The sequence below is a fragment of the Ochotona curzoniae genome, unplaced genomic scaffold (assembly GCF_017591425.1).
Source record: "Ochotona curzoniae isolate NIBS_2020 unplaced genomic scaffold, NIBS_Ocur_1.0 scaffold_4937, whole genome shotgun sequence".
Lineage (NCBI taxonomy): Eukaryota > Metazoa > Chordata > Mammalia > Lagomorpha > Ochotonidae > Ochotona > Ochotona curzoniae.
Window position 1 is genome coordinate 4,634,755 of NW_024467126.1, and position 23,163 is coordinate 4,657,917.

Genomic DNA, 23,163 nt, shown 5'->3' on the forward strand with positions numbered 1-23,163 from the left:
CCCCACAGACTGCGGGGCTCAGCCGGTGGCGGGTCGCACACTGAAGGCGGTCAGGCGGCCTCACAGCTGTCACTAAGTGGATACTGAGAAGTGGGCCGCACGCCCCGAGACCCCCGAGACCCCCGAGACCCCCGAGCGTGTGTGAGGGGATCTTCCGTGAGGCGAGGGGAGTCACAGGAGATGGAGGACGGATTCCCCAGCCAGGAGGGCTCAGCGGAGGGACGGGGACAGGGCCGGCAGGGACCTTCAGCTGGTTTTTTTTCTTCTTTTTTTGTCTGTTTTGTAATCTGTTTGACAGGCTGATAGAGAGAAGCCAAGCTTCCGCGTGCTGGTCCACTCCCCGCGTGGCTGCAGCAGCCTGCCTCGGCTGGTCCAGACTGAGGCCAGACTGGCCCCTGGGGTCGCCCAGGGTGGGCGGCAGGTGTCCTAGGGGCCCACCTTCACTGCCTGGCCAGGTGCCTCAGTGGGTGTGAGTGGGAAGCTGGATGGGAGGTGAAGCAAGCGGGGTTCAACCCATGGCACTGCCAGGCAAAGCCCAAGCCGAGGTGTTTGTTACAAAATGTGTGGGAGGTGGGGCAGAGGGAGGCCTGTGCAAGGCCTGAGAGCTGCGTGGCACTGGCCTCATCCAGCTCCCAGCCAGGTGAGCAGGTGCACTCAACAAGGGGGATGGGCAGGACACCTGCGTGCAGGCAGGGAAGGAACTACCGAACTACCAAGGAATTTAAAGTCACGATGCTCACATACCCAGGCAAGTGTGCCTTACTTAGCTCGGGCCCAGCAGAGCACAGGCCAAAGGAATGCGGAAATGAACTTGCAAAAACTGGTCAGGCCAGGGCCGCAGTCCCCAGCTCTTTACTGGACACTGCTAATCTGCAATTCTCCGCACGGGGTTATTTACGTAGTTTTTATTCTTGCAGATTTGCTTCATTGTGGAATAGTGAGTTAAGCCACTCCCTGAATTGCCAGGCGCCTCGATGGGATGACGTTCTGGCCACTGGCCTTTCAGTCCAGCTCGCTGCTAACCCTTCTAGGAGAGCAGCAGAGACGGCCCACGGGAGACCCGACGAGCGCCCTCCTGGCTTCGGGTCAGCTCAGCTCTGGCCGTGGTGGCCACTCGGGGAGTGAGCCAGCGGATGGAATCTCTGCCTGGAATGGGAGACGCTGAGACAATCCCCCAGCCATCTACCGGCTCACTCCTCAAATGGCCGCAATGGTCGGAGCTGGGCTGGGCCGAAACCTGGAGCAAGGAAGTCCGCCTGGGGACAGGGACCCACGTCCTCGGGGCCATCACCTTCCAGGCATGTCAGCTGGGGCAGCTGACCGCAGTGCCAGGAGGTGCAGGGTCGGCACTCCGCAGGGCTGGCCTCGGGTTCTTTCCATTGCTTTCTGTTTTCCAGGAATGAATGTCACTTTTTAAAAAAAGTTTATTTTTATGTTTATTGTGAAAGTCAGAGAGGAGAACAGAGAGAAATATCTTCCGCCCACTGATTCACTTCCCAACTGGCCACAATAGCTGGAGCTGAGCCGATCTGAAGTCAGGAGCCAGGAGCCTCCTCCAGGTCTCCCACACAGGTGCAGAGTCCCAAGGCCCTGGGCTGTCCTCGACTGCTTTCTCAGGCCACAAGCAGGGAGCTGGATGCGAAGGGGGGCCGCCAGGATTAGGACCAGTGCCCATATGGGATTCTGGTATATGCAAAGGCGAGGATGTTAAGCTGCTAGGCTATGGCGCCGAGTCCTGTGAACATCCATTTCTAACAGAGGCAGCAACAGTCCAGACAAAAAGACTCCTGTCCCTAGGGAGTTGGTGGCTGCCGACGGCTGAGAATAACCCATGGTCACTGGGCACACGCTGAACCCTGAAACTTTTCCCTTACAAAAGGGTGACTCCTGCCATCATAGGTGCTCAGCCGTAAGAGTGAGGAAGGGGAGCCCGAGGTGGACGGGGCAGAAGAGGTACTGAGCTGTGTTTGAAGTGCCTGTGGCACATGACGGTGAAGCCCAAGAGTGGGCACAGGCGGGCAGCAGGCTGGGCTGCCACTCGAGACGCCCTGTGCACTGCCGTGCCTGGTCCAGGTCCTGGCTGCTTGAATCCGCTCACGGCTGTGTGCTGGGAGGCCCGTATTTGGAGATGGGGCTTTTAGAGATGTTAAGTTGAAGGGAGGTCGCAAGGCCGGGCCCTCGTCCACTCACCCATGCACGTACAACAGCACGGAAAGCAGGCAACTTGGTATCTTCTGCTGCCAGCATCCCCTATGGGCGCTGGTTCAGGTCCCGGCCGCTCTAGTTCCCATCCAGCTCCCTGCTTATGGCCTGGAAAAGCAGTGGGAGATGATTCAAGTGCTTGGACCCCTGCACTCACGTGGGAGACCCGGAGGAAGCTCCTGGCTTGACTGGCCCAGTTCTGGCCATTGAAGCCATTTAGGGAGTGAGCCAACACCCGCAGGATCAGGTGGTGCAGCCTCGAAGCTGTGTGTGGCCTGGGGCCGGGCCCTTGGAGGCCTCGAGGAAACCCAGGCAGGCCTCCTGGAGGGGAAGAAAGCAGCCAGTGGCGTGCAGACATCACAGGAGAGTGTTCGCTCCCACCGCTTTGAGGGACACTCCAAGGTTAGTGTCCCCTTAAAAGGCAGAATGGAGGCATTCCAGCTGCTCTTCCACACCCCAGTGACCACAACAGCCAAAGCTACACCCGGCTGAAGCTAGGAGCCAGGAGCCCGCATCTGGTCTCCACAGGCGACACAGAGCCACCACACCTGCGACCCCAGGATGCAGGAGGAGGAAGCGGGACCAGAAGCTGGCAGCTGGCACGGCAGCTGGCACGGCAGCTGGCACACACATGCCTGAATCCTAAGCAGCAGAACCCGCTCAACTCCAGACAGGACAGTGGTGGCCCATCTGACTCCAAGGGAGCCTGGGCTGGGGGCTCCCATGGGGCGAGATGACCGGAGCCAATGGGCTGTGGCCCCGGGCTTGTCCTCTCCTTCCTGTGCAGGGTGGGGGACGCCTGCTGTGTTCCCAGCAGCTGTGTTAGCAGTGTAGGCAGAGCTCCCTGGAGGCCCCAGGGCAAGGGTCGCCCGGCCCCTGGTCCAGTGCACTGCCACACGGGCAAGCCCAGGCCTGGGACCGCGGGCCGTGCAGACCCCAGCCAGGGCAGTACAACCGTGACTCACAAGAACAAGACCACCCGCCCGTCCCCTCGGCTCTGGGCATGCGTCTCGGCACCTCATGCTCCGGAGAGCACGGAATGTTGTGCTGAAGTGGTGGCTTAGGAATCCACCATGAACTGTTGCGGCTTTTCCCCTGCCTGGCGTTGCGCAGCTTGGGGAAGGCAGGAGGAACATGACCATTCCATATATTTAATCTTCTAAGATTTATCTGCTCGAAAGGCAAGTAACAGTGAGACCGGGAAAGGAAGGGGGAGGGACAGAGGGAGGCAGACCCCCCCCAGCTGCTGCACTGCCAAGGCTGGGCTGAGCCGCGTCCCTGAGCTGTTCCCTGCTGCCTTCCCCGCCCGGCTTGGTGCCAGGAAGCCAGATCGGGACACCCAGGACTCAGCGCTCCAAGCCGGGGACACAGCGCACCCTCAGACCTAAGAAACGCAGTGGCCCCCAAGTTGTTATCAGCTAGCACAGGCAGTCCACACGAGAACACGGTCCCTGGCGGCCACCCTCCCCGAAAGGAGCACGTGTTCTATAGGAGACAGAACAAAGAAGGAAATCAAGGGAACCTCACGGGGCTACCCAGACTGCCCAAGGAGGGGATGGCGGCCGGATCTGAGCAGCCCTGGCCTGCCACGACTCCCCTCCGTCCCACCGTGTGGGGTCATCAGTCACGGCAGAGCTGGAGCTCACTCGGGCTCTCTGCTGCCCGAGTCCAGCGGGACACACACTCACTCACACACACACACACACACACACACACACACACACACACACACACACACAGCTGAAGCTCACGCGGGCTCTGCTGCCCCGAGTCCAGCGGGACACACACTCACACACCGCACACACTCACACACACTCACACACACACGACACACAGCTGAAGCTCAGACACTCGGGCTCTCTGCTGCCCCAAGTCCACACACTCACACACTGCACACACTCACACACACACAGACACACAGCTGAAGCTCACGCGGGCTCTGCTGCCCGAGTCCAGCGGGACACACACACACACACACACTGCACACACACACACACACAGCTGAAGCTCACGCGGGCTCTGCTGCCCCGAGTCCAGCGGGACACACACACACACACACTGCACACACAGACACACAGCTGAAGCTCACGCGGGCTCTGCTGCCCGAGTCCAGCGGGACACACACACACACACACACACACACACACACACACAGCTGAAGCTCACGCGGGCTCTGCTGCCCGAGTCCAGCGGGACACACACTCACACACACACCACTCACGCTCCCTCCCTCGGCCCACACAGCTCTGTTCTCAGTCCCGGCTGACGATGCCGCAGGCCGCCCTGCAGCAGGTGGTGATGATGCCACAGGCCACCCTACAGCAGGTGGGATGCACCCGGAGCCTGCTGACACAGAATTGACACTGAGTCTCAGTTCTCTGTTGGCAGTGGAAAATGCTTCAGTACTTTATTGAAAGAAAGCAATAAATAATACTGTGATAAAAATAGTTCAAAAGTAGACTGTACATCCTCTGTTACAGAATCAGGAAATTCACAAAGGACCGAGCGACAGAGAGCTGTGCAAGTGAACGAGAAGCAGAGAGCCATCGCGGAAGGACAGGCGGCTGTGCACGGCGCCTCCCGTGACCTGACGCGGTTCTTGCTGGCTTTTTAGTATTCCATTTAAAAAGTCAAAGTCACATGTGCTACTGCCACAATCCTGAATGGCTGTAGCATCAAAATCTAAAAACGGAGGACGAGGTCCACTCCAACAAGTTTACAAACAGATGTAAAAGTGATTGACGAGAACGGTAAGGCCTTAGAGCTGCGCCGCGTGGTGCCCGCTCCTTCCCGGGGCGGGCACGCGGTGCTGGGGGATTGGTCCTTGGAGAGCGGCGCTGCGGGCGGCTGGCCCTGCCCGGACAGGGACCAGGGTGGACAGCCGCCGCAGCGCGCTCCTGGCTCATGAGCGGCTCCCGGCTTGGGGACGCCCGTAGTGTTCTGCAAACCCTTCAGTCCCTGCTGAGGTTAATGAGAAGCTGACAGTTAACACCACAGCTTTTACATTTGCTCAGGCTGCAGAACAAAGCATTCTCTTGCTAGAAAAAAAAACAGCACAGTTAGGATCAGTCATTAAAATACAACAGTAACTGCTTCTAATTAAGCCTGCTTGTTTCAAAATGATTGTGGTAGAGCTAGGGAAAGGAAAACGCACGATGCTTGTCACGATGATTTTATAAACGTAATAAAATCCCCTTCTCGGTCATGGTTTATCATTCAAAAATTAAACAGTGATAATTACAATGAACGCATAATTTACAAAAGCCCTATATTTGTTCATGGGATTTATACATACAAGCATTACAGTACATTCATTTCCAAGACCAACATTAGGTAGAACATGAAGTGATCTGACGCGAGTTCAGAGCCCGGATATACATGAAAAGGAAGGCGCTCTAGAAATGAAGGGCGGGAGTTTACATAAATATAAGAAACATCACATTCTAAAATATTTTCTCTATGATATTCATGAATTTTTCACTAATTAAAAACTCTGTAATAAAATATCTCAGGGTCCATGTAACAAGTATCAACAGGATAAAGATTCCATTGAATTCTAGAAGGTCGTCTGTTGGATCCCAAAGGCTGCATATCATCTATAGAAGTAGTGCGGGTAAACTGGAAAGCACAAACAGGAGGACGAGGTTAGCGCGCTGACAGCAGGTGCCCGTTCCCATCCAAGCAGCACCCGTAGCACCCGTTGCTGGCGGGAACACCTCAGCTGACTGCCTTTGGGCACGTGTGTAAAGTTACCACTAAAAAACAGCAAAATGCACCCCGTGGCCCTGCACAGAGCGGACGGCGCTGCCCCGTGGCCCTGCACAGAGCAGATAGCGCTGCCCCGTGGCCCTGCACAGAGCGGACGGAGCTGCCCCGTGGCCCTGCACAGAGCGGACGGCGCTGCCCCGTGGCCCTGCACAGAGCGGACGGCGCTGCCCCGTGGCCCTGCACAGAGCGGACGGAGCTGCAGTGGCGGCCCCCGCCCGTTCCTGCTCCCAGAGAGCTAGGGCTGTTGCAGCCAGTGTGCCAGGGCGGCGTGCGCTCCCCTTCCAATGGCTCGATTAGAGCAGCAGGGGCCCTGGAGCCCCGGAGCTGCGTGGACACACACATCCAGCCCGTCATTGTCACAGGCGGCACGCACACACACACACACACACACACACACACACAACCTGCCACTGTCACAGGCGGCACACACACAACCTGCCACTGTCACAGGCGGCACACACACAACCTGCCACTGTCACAGGCGGCACACACACACACACACGCCCAGCCCATCACTGTCACCTCTTTCTCACACACGTGTGTGCCTAACCCATCACTGTAACAGGCGTCTCTCTCTTGCTGTCACACACACACACACACACACGCCCAGCCCATCACTGTCACAGGTGGTGCACAGACGACCAGTCACAGACACCTGGGGTGTGTTCCCGGCACAGCCCAACGCCACTGTGATGCAGAAAGCACGAGGATGCCGTGTCGGCAGCTTTCTGCTGCTGGGGCCGTCGCTGGGCCTCGAGCGCCTGCTCGCTGCCACATGCTGGCACAGCACCGCCAGGGTCTTTAGCAGGCTCATAAAATGGGGCAGCACTTTCAGGTTAAGGAGAAAGTGGGAATATGTTTTCCCCTTAAAAAACATGAGGACACAGCAGCCACCTCTTCGGACCGTCATCCTGGTGGGTGCAGACAGCTCACGTGCTCCATGCTCACATCTGCCAGGCAACCGAGTTCACCTGTCGCAGTTCAAAGCCGGCCACCCCAGGTGCCCCGGCCAGCATGGGGACACGGTGCTCTCCACTCACCAGCAGGCGGCTTCAGCAGGAGTAAGTTCTCACCGCAGCCGAGTCCAGCCGCGGCGCTCCAGACGCACTGCCTGTCAGACAACCGCAGGCACGGGGCATGCAAACACAGCGTGCAGTTAGTCTCAGGGTCACACAGCGAGCACAAGGACACGGGGTTCCACACCCGCCAAGCACCGGGGGCCAGAAGCGGCACCCGGGAGCTGCATTACCAGTGCAGGAAAGTCCCTGCACCCCCGAGAGGACCTGCACCCATCTCCTGGCATCTGGGCAGTGAACCTGCAACCAATACTTGTCTCTCTCTAATCCTGCTTTTCGAATAAATTAATGGGCTGAGTGTACAGCTGCATACGAAGCCCAAGTCCTGTAGTGCCAGCCGGAAGCCTCCTGCCCACTGCTGGCCCCCGGCAGACCGCCTCCTGGGTCCTTGTAGTGGCCATGTCTGTGGCCCCGACCCTCACAGGGCCTGTGGCCCAACAGGCACTCCAGAAACACGTCTTATCAAGAATCTGCCGAGGGTCCAGAAACGGTACCAACAAGCTGGTGCCATGGCAAGCAGGGGTAATCCTTACACCCTTTTTGCTCTAGCAGCATTGGAGACCTGGTAGAGCTTGCTTTCTCTTACTTCCATTTCCCAGGATACGTCTTGGTTATTTTCCAAAACGTCCGGTCGTGTCCTGCGCCCTGCCTGGATTGATTTCTAACCGAGGTTCCCACTCCTGATACTGCTGCTAGCATCTAAAGGGAGAATGTGATTTAGGAAGAGAACAGAAACCAACACTCCTGGGGAATAAACTCATTCAGAAAACTCAGGGAGCTGGTTAAGGTACAGACCAAGTGCAAGGTGGGACCTGCTTTACCCGCGTCCAGTGCACTGCTGGGGCAAAACTGCTCCTTGTTTAAAGCTGCTCTTCAGAAGGCACACGTGCGCCCTCTGCAGGATGGAGGGAGCAGCCCTCGGTCACAGAACGTCTCCCCAGCTCCACCAGACAAAACTGGAGCAGCAGGAGGGACGCAGTGCTGCCTCAGGGCCTGGGGCAGGAGACACAGGACCCAGCACTCGGCTTCAGCAGCTGCCGGGACCACCACCAAGTTCCCACCAATACTCTTACAGCAAGGTGCTGCTGTGACGGCTGTCCAGATGGGGCCGGGACACGACACTGGCACGCCACTCACCGAGTGAGCGAGTGAGTGAGTGAGTGAGATGGGGCCGGGGCACGCCACTTGCCTGGAAGCAGAGCCCTATGGCAACCCAGGGGCCTGGCTCTGTCTACTCCACACTCCGCCTTCTGTTGTAAGAGAGCAGGTCGAGTGCCGGGGCCCAGCACCTCGCAGCTCTCGGGGGAGGACCCGATTGCCAGCACAGGCGGAACGGCCTCTGCTTGCAGCGCTGTCCACACAGCCGGGGACTGCGCGGCCCTCTCCTGTAGTGTGGGGTCCTGGTGCAGGTCACAGAGAGAAAGTGGGTGCATGCCGCAAGGGACACACTAAGACTCCTCTGACAAGAGCTGTCTAAGTGCTAACGCTGTGTAGCTTGCATAAACAACTGCCCGGCAGTCCCAGGAGGCCGTGCAACCACACTGCATGCGACCACACTGCAGGGCCTTCACGCTTGTTCAACAGCCATCAGGGACTCATCACTTCTGTCCTGCACAGAACAGGACACAGAACCTGCTGCTCAAGCTCCGGCCAGCAGGTACCTACCGTCCATCGGCATCTTCTTGGGCTGCAGAGAGGGCGAGGCCATGGAGGTCACACGGAAGTTGGCAGGGAGTGTCTCTGCCGAGCCGGTGGCCAGGCCACGAATGTCCTTTGGTCGAAACTTTTTCCTCCAGGAAGGTGCTCTCCGGAAGCTTTTGTCATCATCCTGGTAAGTTTGAGAACAGGAATTAAGACACACATCTCCACCTGGCCTGGCCCTCCATGGCGCCTGGGCTCGGTCCGGCTGCCCAGCCACTCACGCTCCTGACCAGGGCTGTCCCACGACCACCCTGACCTCTGCCAACATGTCCCCACGCTTCACAGCTCCTCTGCAGGGATCTGTTCCCTGTCAGGGAGGATGCGTCCGTCGGACGACTTTTCAACTTTTCAGCCTCTGTCAACAAGCGTCCCATTCCCACTGTGGAGCTCCAGCCCTGCCGGGCCCAGGGAAGAAGGGAGCGGAGCCGTGCTCAAAGCCGCCACGTGTCTCTAAGGCTCTGCCCAGCATGGCACAGGGCTCGGCCGCGGCAGGACGCCAGGCAGCCCGGGAGGTGCCTTCCTGGCCCGCCTCCGGCTGCTGCCACGCTGCCATGTATTATGGTATATTACAAGGCCACCACTGCACTACGGACTTGCTCCTTTCTTACTGGCTCATTTGTTGAAGATTTTGGGGAAGGCAAAAATAAACTCATAAAGTTTGTTTGCATCTTGAGAACAGGTGACCTTGCTACACGGCTGCTGCGGGACTGGCAAGGAGCTGATGTGGAGGACAAATTCAACAATCGTTAGACCAGCAACTTACCTCATCGAAGCGTCTGTCAGTCCCCATGACCAAGAGGTTGTTAAACTCTCTTTCCAGGACAGCCCGAGCCTGAAAGAACACAACCACCACCAAACTTCAATCATAATTGTTTTTGAAACGAAAATACTTGAAGAATTCGCTCTCTACAGGCACATACCGAACCATAACTGCACTTTAAATCAGTCTTTTAAAAATCCTGCTTTCACATGGGCCCCAAGGCAGAAAGAATGACATAACCCCCTTGCTGACAAAGTATGACACTTGAGAACACTCCTCCTTCGGGGAAGAACCCACTGGGAGATTCCCCTTGCTTCAAGGGGGCTGTGCTGGAGCCGCAGCCTGCCACAGCCACATCCCGCTGGAGCGCCGGTTCGGATCCCGGCTGCTGCTCCTGTACTTGGGCCCCTGCCACCCACGTGGGAGACCCTGAGACAGTGAACACACAGAAGACCTCATCTTCTCCAACTCCGCCTTGCATATGGAAAAGAAGACACAGACTCGAGCTCTGGCTCTGACACACGGCACTAGAGGCAGCTCAGAGCCAGCCTGCCGCACACGGGGCGCAGGCACCTGCGTGTTCTGGGTCGGGATCTGCAGCAGCAGGGCCAGCGCGCTGAAATCGAAGCTCTCGTCCAAGGCCAGCAGTGCGCCGTGGACGCCGCTCTCGGCGAGGTTGTTGGCATACTCCTTGAGGCCGATGGACAGGATCCAGCGGATGACACGGTCATTGCTCCAGACCAGCACGTCTGCGGAAGGAGACGAAGGATGACAACGAGGCCTTGGCTGGCTGTTGCCAGAACACACCCCAAGTGCAGGGGCACTCAGCAGAGCCCCAGTTTCCGGTTCCTGACAGCGGGCCCACCCCTCCACGTGCTGGGAGACGTGCTAAGTGGACGTCCTTCTGGGTCCCGGCCCTGCTCCTTTCCAGGCAAAGCTCACTCCTCACAACTCCTCTTTGCGCCTGCCTGTGGTACAGCACACCATGACAGCACTTTCAGGCCAGCAACCCTATTAGAACGCCAGGGGGACTCTTGGAGGCTCTGTTGCCCACCCAGCTCCCTGCCCATGCACCTGGGGAGGCAGCAGAGAATGGCCCAAGCACATGGGCCGTGCCACCCATGTGGGAGACCACGAGGCAGTTCTTGGAGCTAGAGACAGTATGATACAGCAAAGGGACTGCATCCTCTCTGTCTCCTGCTCTGCTTTTCAAATAAACCACTTTTTGAGGGGACGGGGGCTGGACTGGGCGCTCCAACAGGAGCACTGGAGCTCTAGGGCACCCTGTTCACCGAGTCTCGGGACTGTCGCGAGGAGGTCCATGACAGCCGTGCACAGCAGGCTGCTCCTCCCTCCCGGCACACGGCACCACCCTGGGGACACCTGCGTAGCTGCAGGCAAACCTCCCACATCCAACTGCAAGCCTCTGTCAACCACCACCAAGAGAGGAACACAGACCCTCTCCAGAGGAACAAAGGACACGCCAGGCAGCCTGACAGCCAGGCGACACCACTCGCCCTGGGATGCGAGAGAACACGGCCAACGCAGCCCTGCACACGCTGCATTCCCACTGCCCTTTGACACAGCGAGCCTATAACATCTGTGCGTGTGTGTGGTCTGTGGTTCTCATTATTCACATGAACTCAACGATGAGGAAACCACCCTTAGAAAGAACTGTCGGTCTCCCGGGCACACTGCAGACTTCCAACGGGCAGCCCCGGCATCATTACAGGCCAGGGAATGAACCAGGCCAATTAACCTACAACAGGGCCCAGCATGGGCTCACTGCAGTCCACTCCTCATCACCGCATCTCCCCGCTCTCTCTCCCCCTGCTCTCTCCCTGCTCTCCCCCTGCTCTCTCTCCCTGCTCTCCCCCTGCTCTCTCTCCCCACCTGCTCTCTCTCCCCCTGCTCTCTCTCTCTCCCCCTGCTCTCTCTCTGCTCTCTCCCCCTGCTCTTTCTCCCTGCTCTCTCTCCCTGCTCTCCCCCTGCTCTCTCTCCCCACCTGCTCTCTCTCCCCCTGCTCTCTCTCTCTCCCCCTGCTCTCTCTCTGCTCTCTCCCCCTGCTCTTTCTCCCTGCTCTCTCCCCCTGCTCTCTCCCCCTGCTCTCTCTCCCTGCTCTCTCCCTGCTCTCTCTCCCCACCTGCTCTCTCTCCCCCTGCTCTTTCTCCCTGCTCTCCCCCTGCTCTCTCTCTCTCCCCCTGCTCTTTCTCCCTGCTCTCTCCCCCTGCTCTCTCCCCCCCCTGCTCTCTCTCCCCCTGCTCTCTCTCCCCCTGCTCTCTCCCCCTGCTCATCTCTGACACTCAGAACTCTCTTGGCGACCATGGAGCAGAGTCCTTAGCACCATACTTACAGGCCATGACCCTTCTTGGTCACTTAATGGTCTGGGTCTCCTTGTCCTCGCACACTTGCCAGCCTGTCTCCCTGGGAATGCCTTCTCCTGACTCCTCCCTCGGGGCCTGGCAGCATCTCTGGTCTCTGACAGCAGAGCTCCTGGCACGCCCTGGTGCTCCATGGGGCTCTGGAGCAGCCCCCAGTGCTGAATCCCTCCCAGGCCCCTGCTGGTGCTGTGCTGTGCCCGCCATGTAACTGAGCAGCCTGGGCACAGCATGCAGGAAGGCACCGGTCCACAGACACCTTGCAGCCGAGGCGCGTGCCCCTCTGGCCAGAGGAAGCACCAGGACCCACACGCACACGCACGCATGTGCACCCACAGAAGGACTAGGCTCCAGGGCAGCAGTGTACTAGCCTTTTACTTCATTTTGACTCTCTTCTCGTTTCCTTTCCAGTTCTTTCCGGTCATAGTTTAACCTCCGCAGGCACATGATTCCACACTGGAAGCTGTTCCTGTGTACACAAGAGGGTTACATGAGGACGGTGCCCACCCCTCGGGCCCTCGACGGCAGCCTGCGCCACTGCCCACCTATGGAAGCTGTCCACCATCTTCAGCTGGCCCCGCAGGTCTTTCTTGGTGAGGTGGTCCAGCATGCGAGCGTCCACCAGGCACTCCATGAAGTAGCTGCGGTACTGCGGAAGACCCAGGCTTGGCAGCCACTCGTTGCCAATCCACTCGTGGTTCATGTCCCCGTAAGCTAGCGTCTGCTTGGAATCAAACAGGGTGGTTAGTTCCACCTTCTTACTCCACTAGGCTCTAGCAACAACAGTATCCTTTATGATGACAGCTCTAAACACACCAATAAAACTTGACACGAAGGGAGCCACATCACTGAACTACAGACTCCGTTGCCGCAGAGGTAACCACGCCGAAGCGAGTCACTGTGCACTGCCTTCCCAAGGCTGTCCTCACAGGACAGCAAGACAGCTCATGGCTGCTAAACTCTGTGGCTGGCGGACAGGTGGACAGACACAGCCGCATGTGCTGGGACAGTGGGAGAGGCCTGCTTCACTGCCCTGCTGGCCTGCCTAAGAACACAGCCCAGGACCCCACGGTGCCCCTCCACGGGGGTTGCAGCTGGCTGCCGAACCCAGCCACTCTGACATCAATGTCTTATCCAGCATGCCAGGAGCACCGGAGAGAAAGTGGGTAAACTCACCCTCACTCAGTCAGAGTCCCAAGAAACTGAAGGACTGAAAACAGAAGTCAGCAAGACACGGAAGACCTAAGCGACACCCGCGATGGGCTCCCTCGCAGCGCAGCAAGCACGCACCCAGCACACACACGTGGGAGGGCCTCTCTCTAAGACTGAAATCACAGGGCCAGCACGATGGCTCAACTGGCTAATCCACCACCTGCAAAAGCGCCGGCACCCCTTATGGGTACCGGTTCTAGTCCCGGCTGCTCCACTTCCCATCCAGCTCTCTGTGGTCTGGGAAAGCAGCAGAGGATGGCCCCAAGCCTTGGGACTCTGCACCCATGTGGGAGACCTGGAAAAAGCTCCAGGTTCCTGGCTTCAGATCAGCTCAGCTCTGGCTGTCGCAGCCTCCTGGGGAGTGAACCAGTGGGTAGAAGATCTTTGTCTCAGAATCTACCTTTCCAAATAAAATAAATAAACCTTTAAAATAATAAGAGCACTAAAATCAAAATTCTCTGACTTGAATAGACTGGACTTCAACAGGAAGTACCCACCCAGAACCCTTTCCACGAATGAGCTGCCACACTTCCGAATCCAAAGGGGGATGGGAAAACACTTCAACTGGTCTCAAAAATCATGAAAAACGGCTGAAGAGGTATCTGGAGAAAAATTCACAGTACCAAAATTCTCATACTGCAAATGTAGAAATACCTCATCAAGTCAGCGGTCTACGATTTTACCTTTAAAAACTTGAAACAAAAATGAACACCTGTGGGTCGAGCACGCGAAGCGGAACTCCACCTCATCGGCCGGCCAATCCTGGCTGATGAGTGGAGGAAGCAGCCCCCTCCCCTCGGCCTCGTTTTAAGCAGCCGGCACCATCTTTACTCTAAGGCGGCCAGTGCACCCACTGGGCACCAGGCTTTGCCCGCTGGCCACCCACCGATGAGCTCTGGGGATTTGGGGGTGACGGAATATTGCCTAGGGACATCCATGGATACAGACACTCTGTGTGCAAGTGAGGAATGAATCCTGAGGGACTCCTAACAACAGGGCCACTGTACTGGCTGGCAAGTGAGGGGACTGAGCCCACACGGGAGCCCCGAGATGGGCTTGTTAGCACAGAACATCACTGACCACCACATGCCATACCACATGAAAGCTATGGCTGGGGGCCTGTCGAACAGACCTAGATCCCAGTTCCTGACTGTTGGAACAGGGCACAGGTCACATTAGGCAGGGCCATGTCACTAACCAGGTCCGGGGGTAGATTCTGTGGAAGTCCCACTGGTTAGCTCAAGAGTTGGGGCGGTGAGTGGCTGAACTAGGTGTGCGCATGGAACCGGCCAACACTCACGGGTACTGGGGCTGAGAACAGGCTGGGCAGGTCCAGGCTGCAGCACCTGCATGGACATCCTAAAACAAGGTGTAGTGCGGGCCGACCCGCAACATCCACCAGCTCATACAAAGGCCAAGATGGAGGGGCAGGCTATGCTGGGCAAGGGCCTAGCACCTGCTGGAGCCTGTGAGATCTGGATCCGGTAGCGGGCTGAGTGGGGGAAGCTGAGAAACTCCACTACGGGGCCATAGCTCCCACTGGTGAGCATGTGTTCCAGACGTAGGGGTCAGGCAAGCTGGGCAAGGTAGCCCCACCCATTGGCAAGTGTGTAGGTTGGTTTTGGAAGGGGGCAGAGTCGAGCAGATCCCAGCCCACTGGCGAGTGCAGAAACCAGGTTGGAGTGCAGGTCATGCTGGGCTAGCGTATCACACCTACTGGTTCACATGAGCCGGGGATGGGAGCAGACTGACTGAGCAGGGCCAGGTTGCAGCACCTGCCAGCGAGAGCTGAGACTGGGGGCTGGCTAGGTCAGGTCAGGCTACAGCATCCAAAGGCAAAGGCTAAGACAGATGAGGGGCTATGCCAGGCTGGTACAGGACAGACAATCATTGGCAGTGAAGATCTGGGCAGATGGAGACACTGAGGTGAACTAGAGCAGCTGGAGGATTCAGGAGAGATCTCATCGTGATTGGAGTGGCAGGATCACCAGCAATTCGGGACTGGCGAACTATGAAAACCTCTCGAGAAATTCACGGTGTTGTAAATTTCTTATTTTTCTTCCTGTTGTTGATTTTGTATTGTGGCTTCTCATTTAAGAGCCATGTGAGGTGACTGTGTCATGCCCAGATGTGAGGATGCAGTGCAGCGTGCATCTCTACTTCCAGATCAAAGATGGACCACTAATGAAACTGCTAGCTGCATGTTGACGATGGGAGGCTAGACTCTGCCATCGTCCATGCAATGATGAACATGTGACTGCTCATGAAGAGCTATGCTGTGGTGATAATATATGGGGGGGGGGAGGGCTATGGAACTGTATCATAGAATGATGATTATAATTCAAAAAGAAGTTTAAAAAATACGTAGAGATATACAGACATATATAAGTGACTAAAACCCACTGCAAGAAGGGGCAGGTTCCGGCACAGGCTTCAGGGCCGGCACCCACGTGGAGCATCACGAGTACCCGGCTCCCCCTTGGGACCTGAAGCAGCCCTGGCCACGTGGCTAACTAGCAGACAGGGCAGGCACACCCACACGCCCTCTCCTTCACTCTGCCTTTTAAGTGTATGAATGAATGAACTTTGAAACAAAAAGTCCATAGCAGGGAGAAACAAGAAAGTGATGGTGCACAGATCAGGAGAGAAGCCAGAACAACAACAACAAAAAACACCCGGGCCCAGCGGTGTGGCCTAGCAGCTAAAGTCCTCGCCCTGAACGTGCCGGGATCCCATATGGGCGCTGGTTATAATCCCGGCAGCTCCACTTCCCATCCAGCTCCCTGCCTGCTTGTGGTCTAGGAAAGCAGTCGAGGATGGCCCAAGGCCTTGGGACCCTGCACCCGCGTGGGAGACCTGGAGGAGGTTCCTGGTTCCTGTTTCCAGATTGTCACAGATACGGCTGTTGCACTCACTTGGAGAGTGAATCACTGGATGGAAGATCTTTCTCTCTCCTCCTCTCTGTATATCTGACTTTCCAATAAAAATAAATAAATCTTAAAACAAAAACAAAAACAAAAACAAAAAAACACCCGAGTCTTCCCAAACGCCAATGACATCAGCACGCCCTCCTCCCTGACGGGGAATGAGCAAGCAGCAATCCCCCAGGGCAGGGGGGAGAGAGGCCATGGGTGCAGGCCCACTCACAGTCCCACACCCCAGAACACCAGGCATGCTCACACCAGAACGAAATGGCCACAGTCCGCCCATTCTTATGCAAAAGGCAGAGAGCTCTCCGATCTGAAGGTTCACTCCCCAGACGGCCAGCATCCGGGCCAGGCAGAAGCCAGGACCAGCAGCCTCATCTGGTCTCCGCATGCACTCAGGTCTCTTTCCTCTGCTTTCCTGGGGCATCAGCAGGAAGCTTGGTCAGAAGTGGAACAGCCGCGATTCAAACTGGTGCCCTGTGGGATGCTGGTGCAGCAGCTAGCGGCTTTACCTGCTATACTAACTGGCCCCTCGGAGGGGTTTCTTCAGGGGCAGCCCCTAAGGCCACGGAGGAAGAGACCCAGAACCACATCCACCGGAACCTGTGCTCAGTCTCTCGTCTCTCTCACACACGTGTACTCCAGCAGGCTTACGGAAAAAGTGGAATTCCACCACTCACCAAAACAGATCAATGCAGCCCCACGATCCTACACAAACAATTTAAAGAAGAACACATCCTACCATCCGTGATGGCCACACCAAAGATCTCATGAGCAAAGCAGTAGACCAGTACGCCATGTGGGCACATGAGCACAAAGCCCCGTGGAGCTCACCAAGCACCGATGTGCAGAAGGAACAAGTGACCGTCCACGCTCATGGCCGCCAGGACACAGCAGGCTCAGCATCTCAAAGCCAGGGACACCCAAACGCTCACCCTCAAAGTCACGGAACACTGCGGCCAAGCACTGCACTTGGCACGGAGGAACACTGCTCTTACCCGACACACAGCACCTGCCCACACAGAGCACCCAGCACACAGCACCCACCCAACACAGCACCCAGACACACAGCACCCACCCAACACACAGCACCCACAGGACATACAGCACCCACCCAACACACAGCACCCACCCAACACACAGCACCCACAGGACATACAGCACCCACCCAACACACAGCACCCACCCAACACACAGTACCCACAGGACATACAGCACCCACCCAACACACTGCACCCACCCAACACACAGCACCCACAGGACATACAGGTCTCCCACCTCACCCTTGTCTTCAGACGGAGGACAGGGAGGAAGCTGACCCTTGCCAATTTTACTCTCTATTGCCACAAAGTCCTGGACACTGTAATAGGGCGCAAAAAGAAAGGTACAAAAGAGAGAGCCCTGCCCCACAGACGGCCATGAGCACAGAGAGAGCCCTGACCACAGACGGCCATGAGCACAGAGCCCTGACCACAGACGGCATGAGCACAGAGCCCTGACCACAGACGGCATGAGCACAGGGCCCTGATCACAGACGGCCATGAGCACAGAGCCCTGACCACAGACGGCATGAGCACAGGGCCCTGACCACAGACGGCCATGAGCACAGAGAGAGCCCTGACCACAGACGGCATGAGCACAGAGAGAGCCCTGACCACAGACGGCATGAGCACAGAGCCCTGACCACAGACGGCCATGAGCACAGGGCCCTGACCACAGACGGCCATGAGCACAGAGAGAGCCCTGACCACAGACGGCCATGAGCACAGGGCCCTGACCACAGACGGCCATGAGCACAGAGCCCTGACCACAGACGGCATGAGCACAGAGCCCTGACCACAGACGGCATGAGCACAGAGCCCTGACCACAGACGGCCATGAGCACAGAGCCCTGACCACAGACGGCCATGAGCACAGAGCCCTGACCACAGACGGCATGAGCACAGAGCCCTGACCACAGACGGCATGAGCACAGAGCCCTGACCACAGACGGCATGAGCACAGAGCCCTGACCACAGATGGCCATGAGCACAGAGAGAGCCCTGACCACAGATGGCCATGAGCACAGAGAGAGCCCTGACCACAGACGGCCATGAGCACAGAGAGAGCCCTGACCACAGACGGCCATGAGCACAGAGCCCTGACCACAGACGGCCATGAGCACAGAGCCCTGACCACAGACGGCCATGAGCACAGAGCCCTGACCACAGACGGCCATGAGCACAGGGCCCTGACCACAGACGGCCATGAGCACAGAGCCCTGACCACAGACGGCCATGAGCACAGAGCCCTGACCACAGACGGCCATGAGCACAGAGAGAGCCCTGACCACAGACGGCCATGAGCACAGAGCCCTGACCACAGACGGCATGAGCACAGAGCCCTGACCACAGACGGCCATGAGCACAGAGAGAGCCCTGACCACAGACGGCCATGAGCACGGAGCCCTGACCACAGACGGCCATGAGCACAGAGAGAGCCCTGACCACAGACGGCCATGAGCACAGAGCCCTGACCACAGACGGCCATGAGCACAGAGAGAGCCCTGACCACAGACGGCATGAGCACAGAGCCCTGACCACAGACGGCATGAGCACAGAGCCCTGACCACAGACGGCCATGAGCACAGAGAGAGCCCTGACCACAGACGGCCATGAGCACAGAGCCCTGACCACAGACGGCCATGAGCACAGGGCCCGGACCACAGACGGCCATGAGCACAGAGCCCTGACCACAGACGGCCATGAGCACAGAGAGAACCCTGACTACAGATGGCCATGAGCACAGAGCCCTGACCACAGACGGCCATGAGCACAGAGCCCTGACCACAGACGGCCATGAGCACAGGGCCCTGACCACAGACGGCCATGAGCACAGAGCCCTGACCACAGACGGCCATGAGCACAGGGCCCTGACCACAGACGGCCATGAGCACAGAGCCCTGACCACAGACGGCCATGAGCACAGAGCCCTGCCCCACAGACGGCCATGAGCACAGAGCCCTGACCACAGACGGCCATGAGCACAGAGAGAGCCCTGACCACAGACGGCCATGAGCACAGAGAGAGCCCTGACCACAGACGGCCATGAGCACAGAGTGTCCACCTCGTGATGTGGTAAACTGGCAGGCAGACACAGGAAAACAGCCTCTACTCCTGACCCTCAGTGTCGGCTGGGGATGAAATTTTTAAGGGATAGCCTTGAAACCCATTCAGCCGTTAGAGAGGGGAGCGAGAGCTCATGGCGGGCGTGCACAGAGACCACAGCATGTGGCTATCCATGAGGGCGACAGCTTGTTCCTGGGCACCGTGCCCTCCCCCACTGCCCGCTGCGCCTTCAAATGCGCTGCCAGCAGCCTCAGCGACTGCGGCTTCCAATCAAACTTAACAACACTGCTTGAACTCTGGCAGGAAAAACCCATTTCACTCTTTCCCCCAAACAATCACAACTTAGAAACCCACCAAAGGTTTGGGGGAGTCTTTCGGGTCACCTGATTTCCCTCTTACAAACCTTCACCTCAGTGGCCTGACGCTCCTGGTCTAACTACTGGGCATGGAATTCTTTCTGCTGGCCGAGCATTCTTCCTTTTTAAAGACTTATTTGTTTTTGGACTCAGAGGAACACGCAGAGACCTTCCAGCACTGGGCCGTTGCTCAGAGGGTCGCCGTGAGCAGTGCCGGGCCAGGCTAAAGCTCACCCTGCCCCCACACAGCGGGAACACCAGGCCTGAGCCCCTTCCTCGGCTCCTCCCAGGCCGTTCGCGAAGGGGAGCAGCCCACACATGAACCAGTGCCCACGTGGGGTACCGGCACTGCACAGGATTCAGGACCAGGTGACCCCCTGGCACTGCAGGCACTCACGCCCCCAGTCACGACCGGCCTTGCATAAGCCGGGGCAGGGGCTCAGGACCAGGTAAGTCCCCGGCACTGCAGGCACTCACACCCCCAAGTCCTGCACCTTCTAGAAGGGGGTGAGGGGACGTGGCAGGAGCACCAAGGAGGCCCGGGGTCACCGCTGGCGGCTGTGCTTCGGTGCGACCAGCACATGCTCGGCTGACTTGCCAAGCAAGCTCACAGCGAACGCCGACGCTCCACTGTGTCGTGTCCACGCTCTGCCAGGAGGCCTGAGCTGCAGGAGCTGGGGGCGGGGCCCATCTAGAGGGCCACGGGACGCCTTGCCCCTGACTCGGGTGGGGACACTCCTGCTGCATCAGACAGCTGTGCTCTGACAGGCCACGCCAAGTGCAGACAGAAGGCCATGGGTCTTCCACCCACCCTCAGGAAAGCTCTGCGACTCGGCCTTTTGCAACGTCCCTCAACACCACACTGCACCACACCACACCATGCCACGCCACTGTGCCGTGTGGCGGGGCTGGACAGGCAACCGCCACCTCACCAAGAGGACTGGACACACAACCCTGGTGAGGAAACCCAGACGCGCAGCGAGCACCGAGGGTGGACGGCTCCTCGGTGCCGTGCAGCCCCACCACACCCCACGCCCATAGACACCGTGAGCAAAGTATTAGAGAAAGACTCCAACCTGAGCCCAGCTCCCCTCCTCATCCTCCTGAGGTTACGTGGTGAGGAATGCAAAAGAACAGAACTATTAGTATCGGTGAGCTTCGGGAACACAGGTGGGCTCGCTGCGGGGAAGGCACGGTTAGCCGGAACACGCGACGCTGGGCAGCATGCAGTCATGCAGGGCTGGCACCACACTCCCTCATGCATGGGGCACACGCTGGCCATGCCGAGCACACCCAAGGCAGGACGGGTGGGGCGAGACGGCAGCACAGGCACGAAGCCGGGCTGTCCAGGGAGCGAGGAAGTAGACGCAGCAGAAGCCGAGCAGCTCCAGCAGCACACGATCCGCCCCCCCCACGTCCTGTTTTACAAAGTTAACTGCAAGAACCCCAGAGGAGACACGTCCCACACAGCCAGGGGAAGGGGCTTTCTGCCAGTGAGCAGCCGGCACGCCGCGAGGGCGCGAGTCGGGCGACACTGACCGTTTGCGGCGTGGCTGCGAGCGTTTCCATCTCTTCGTGTGTTAGCCAGACATTTCCTGTGGTCTAGGGTGACCCCAGGGCAGCGGGAAGCGTGACAAGAGAGGGCACACATGTGAGCCATGGGCACAGACGGACGCAGAGCCAGGCCCACCCTGTCCTGTCGCTCCGTGTCCTCAGCACTGACCACGTGCTACGTGAAGCAGAGAGGCTGTGCCCTTCTGCGGATCCCAGCACGCCCCAGCGCTGCCTGACTCAACGTCCTGCCTGCAGTCCCACCCAGGAGAGGAAGCTACACGAACACGGTGAGAATCCTGGAGCTGGGAAGCAGCTCTCCCCACAAGCCGAGCCAGGGGCAGCAGAGCGGGCCAGCAGCGGGCGCTGTGCAGCAGACACGGACTCGCTGACAGCAGAGGGGGCAGGCTCGGCCTTGCTCGCTCCTCCTAGGACAGCGGAGGGTCTTTGTAGGAAGGCCACACCACAGAACGGCTCGGTCCTGTTTACACTGAGCCCGCACAGGACACACAGCTCAGCGCCCTGTGGGGCAGCCCGAGCCTTGGCCGCTGCTCGGAGCACGTCCAGCAGGCCTGCTGCCGCCCGCCGGAAGCCTGCTCTGTCGGGAGGGACTGACGGCAGAGCTGCATCCTGTCTCAATCTACAAACGAGAAAGAAGCTGCCCAGCCCTTCAGCTCCGGCAGTTTTGAACTCTGCGCCTCCACTGCTTCCAACGACTGCACACAGAAATCCTGCAGTGGACCAGGCCCTGCATGGGGAACCCAAGCAGATGTGGGAACACAGCCCAGCAGGCAGGGCACGCAGCCCGAGGTCCCCACTCCTTATCTCCAGGACTCGCAGGACGGTGCTCAGGGAGCAGCCACGCGCAGAAATGGCACCCTGCAGAGAGCTGCTCACACAGGCCCCAACAGGGACGCACTGTAAACAGCCAGGCTCTGAGACCCTGAACCGCACCACCTCACCGCGAGGACGAGACAGGCTTTCGGGGCGGGAGCGGGCCTGGCCCCCGGAGAAGGCCCTGTCCTCGGGTGAGTCTCACGAACTCGCTGACCTGCTGACCTCACACATGTCCCCCTCCGGGCAGCTCACGACATGGGCAACGGGCGCCACTCGGGCGGCCTCAGTGAGCACTGTCCATGCAGTGACAGTGGGCAGCAGGAACCGTGAGACAGGGTTAGAAAGTGTAAAGCCCTCACATTTAGATTTATGTTAACTACCGTTCCTTCGTGGAAAAGGCACTCCTACTTCCGTATTATAAAGCCTTTCTTATCAAGCTTCAGTAAAAGCTTTCCCTGGAGTCTCAGGGGGACCCAGCTCCACAACTCAAGGTTCTAACGTAGCCGGATTCTGGGGGGTGTCTCGGGACCGCGCAGGCCGCCCTCCTCCCCGGAGCGCCCACCGGGCACGGACCGTTCTGGAGGTGGGCGGCGCGGACGGGCTGGTGAGGGACATGATCTCCTGGATGGCCAGGCGCAGCTTGAGCCGGTGCAGCGGGTTGCTGATGCCAATCTCACGCTGGATCTCCGTGTCCGACAGCGCTGACATGATGGCGCCACTCTTGACGTTGGCCCGGCACGCGGCCACGTACCAGGCGGGCATGCCAACCCAGAGCTGGAGACGGGAAACAAGAAGGCCAAGGCATCAGGTGGGGTCCCCGAAAGCAGCAGCAAGCTTACCCACCGTGACGCCAGGGACACAGCAGGGCAAGGACGCACCTCCAGCCAGACCACCACCGTGGGCCCGTCCCACTGTGCGAACGGCAGGCCTTGCCTCCGGGCCTCCTCCAGCAACTCGTGCCTACGAGCAAGAAGACACACACCATCAGCTGCACAAACAGAGCCTGCCTGGCACCCCCGATCTGCAAGCGCCCAGATCCACATCACTTCCTTGCACGTTCAGCTTAAATGCCAACATGAGACACTAGATAATGCTGGCTGACCCTGTGCCTCCGCTGAACCGCAAGTCCCTTCTGGAATTCCAGAAGCGCCGGATGCTTAGCCAGTCAGGAGTCCCTAGGGAACAGCCCAGTCAAAGACAGGATGCCACTGTGACTGTTTAAACAGAGTGGAACATTGGAGATCAGAACGGGAGTGGAGCGCAGACGCCTCTCTCCCAGAGCCCGGAA

General features: G+C 58.4%; 1 protein-coding gene across 4 annotated transcripts in view; it reads right to left on the minus strand.

The window, feature by feature from the left end:
- Window positions 1–4,576: 4,576 nt before the first annotated feature.
- The window catches only part of PPFIA1 (PTPRF interacting protein alpha 1), an 82,816-nt gene continuing 64,229 nt past the window's right edge, over window positions 4,577–23,163 (minus strand). For 3 of the 4 annotated variants that reach the window (XM_040970659.1, XM_040970658.1, XM_040970657.1), the window contains 9 exons: window positions 22,754–22,835; window positions 22,449–22,649; window positions 12,431–12,606; window positions 12,257–12,354; window positions 10,081–10,256; window positions 9,511–9,579; window positions 8,712–8,874; window positions 7,011–7,081; window positions 4,577–5,820 (listed from right to left, as the gene is read on the minus strand). In XM_040970659.1, the coding sequence (XP_040826593.1) occupies window positions 7,023–7,081; window positions 8,712–8,874; window positions 9,511–9,579; window positions 10,081–10,256; window positions 12,257–12,354; window positions 12,431–12,606; window positions 22,449–22,649; window positions 22,754–22,835 (1,024 nt within the window). In that variant the 3' untranslated portion in view covers window positions 4,577–5,820; window positions 7,011–7,022. Of the gene's footprint in view, window positions 5,821–7,010; window positions 7,082–8,711; window positions 8,875–9,510; window positions 9,580–10,080; window positions 10,257–12,256; window positions 12,355–12,430; window positions 12,607–20,563; window positions 20,591–21,026; window positions 21,090–22,448; window positions 22,650–22,753; window positions 22,836–23,163 lie in introns of all 4 variants that reach the window. The other variant, XM_040970656.1, reaches the window with a different exon arrangement.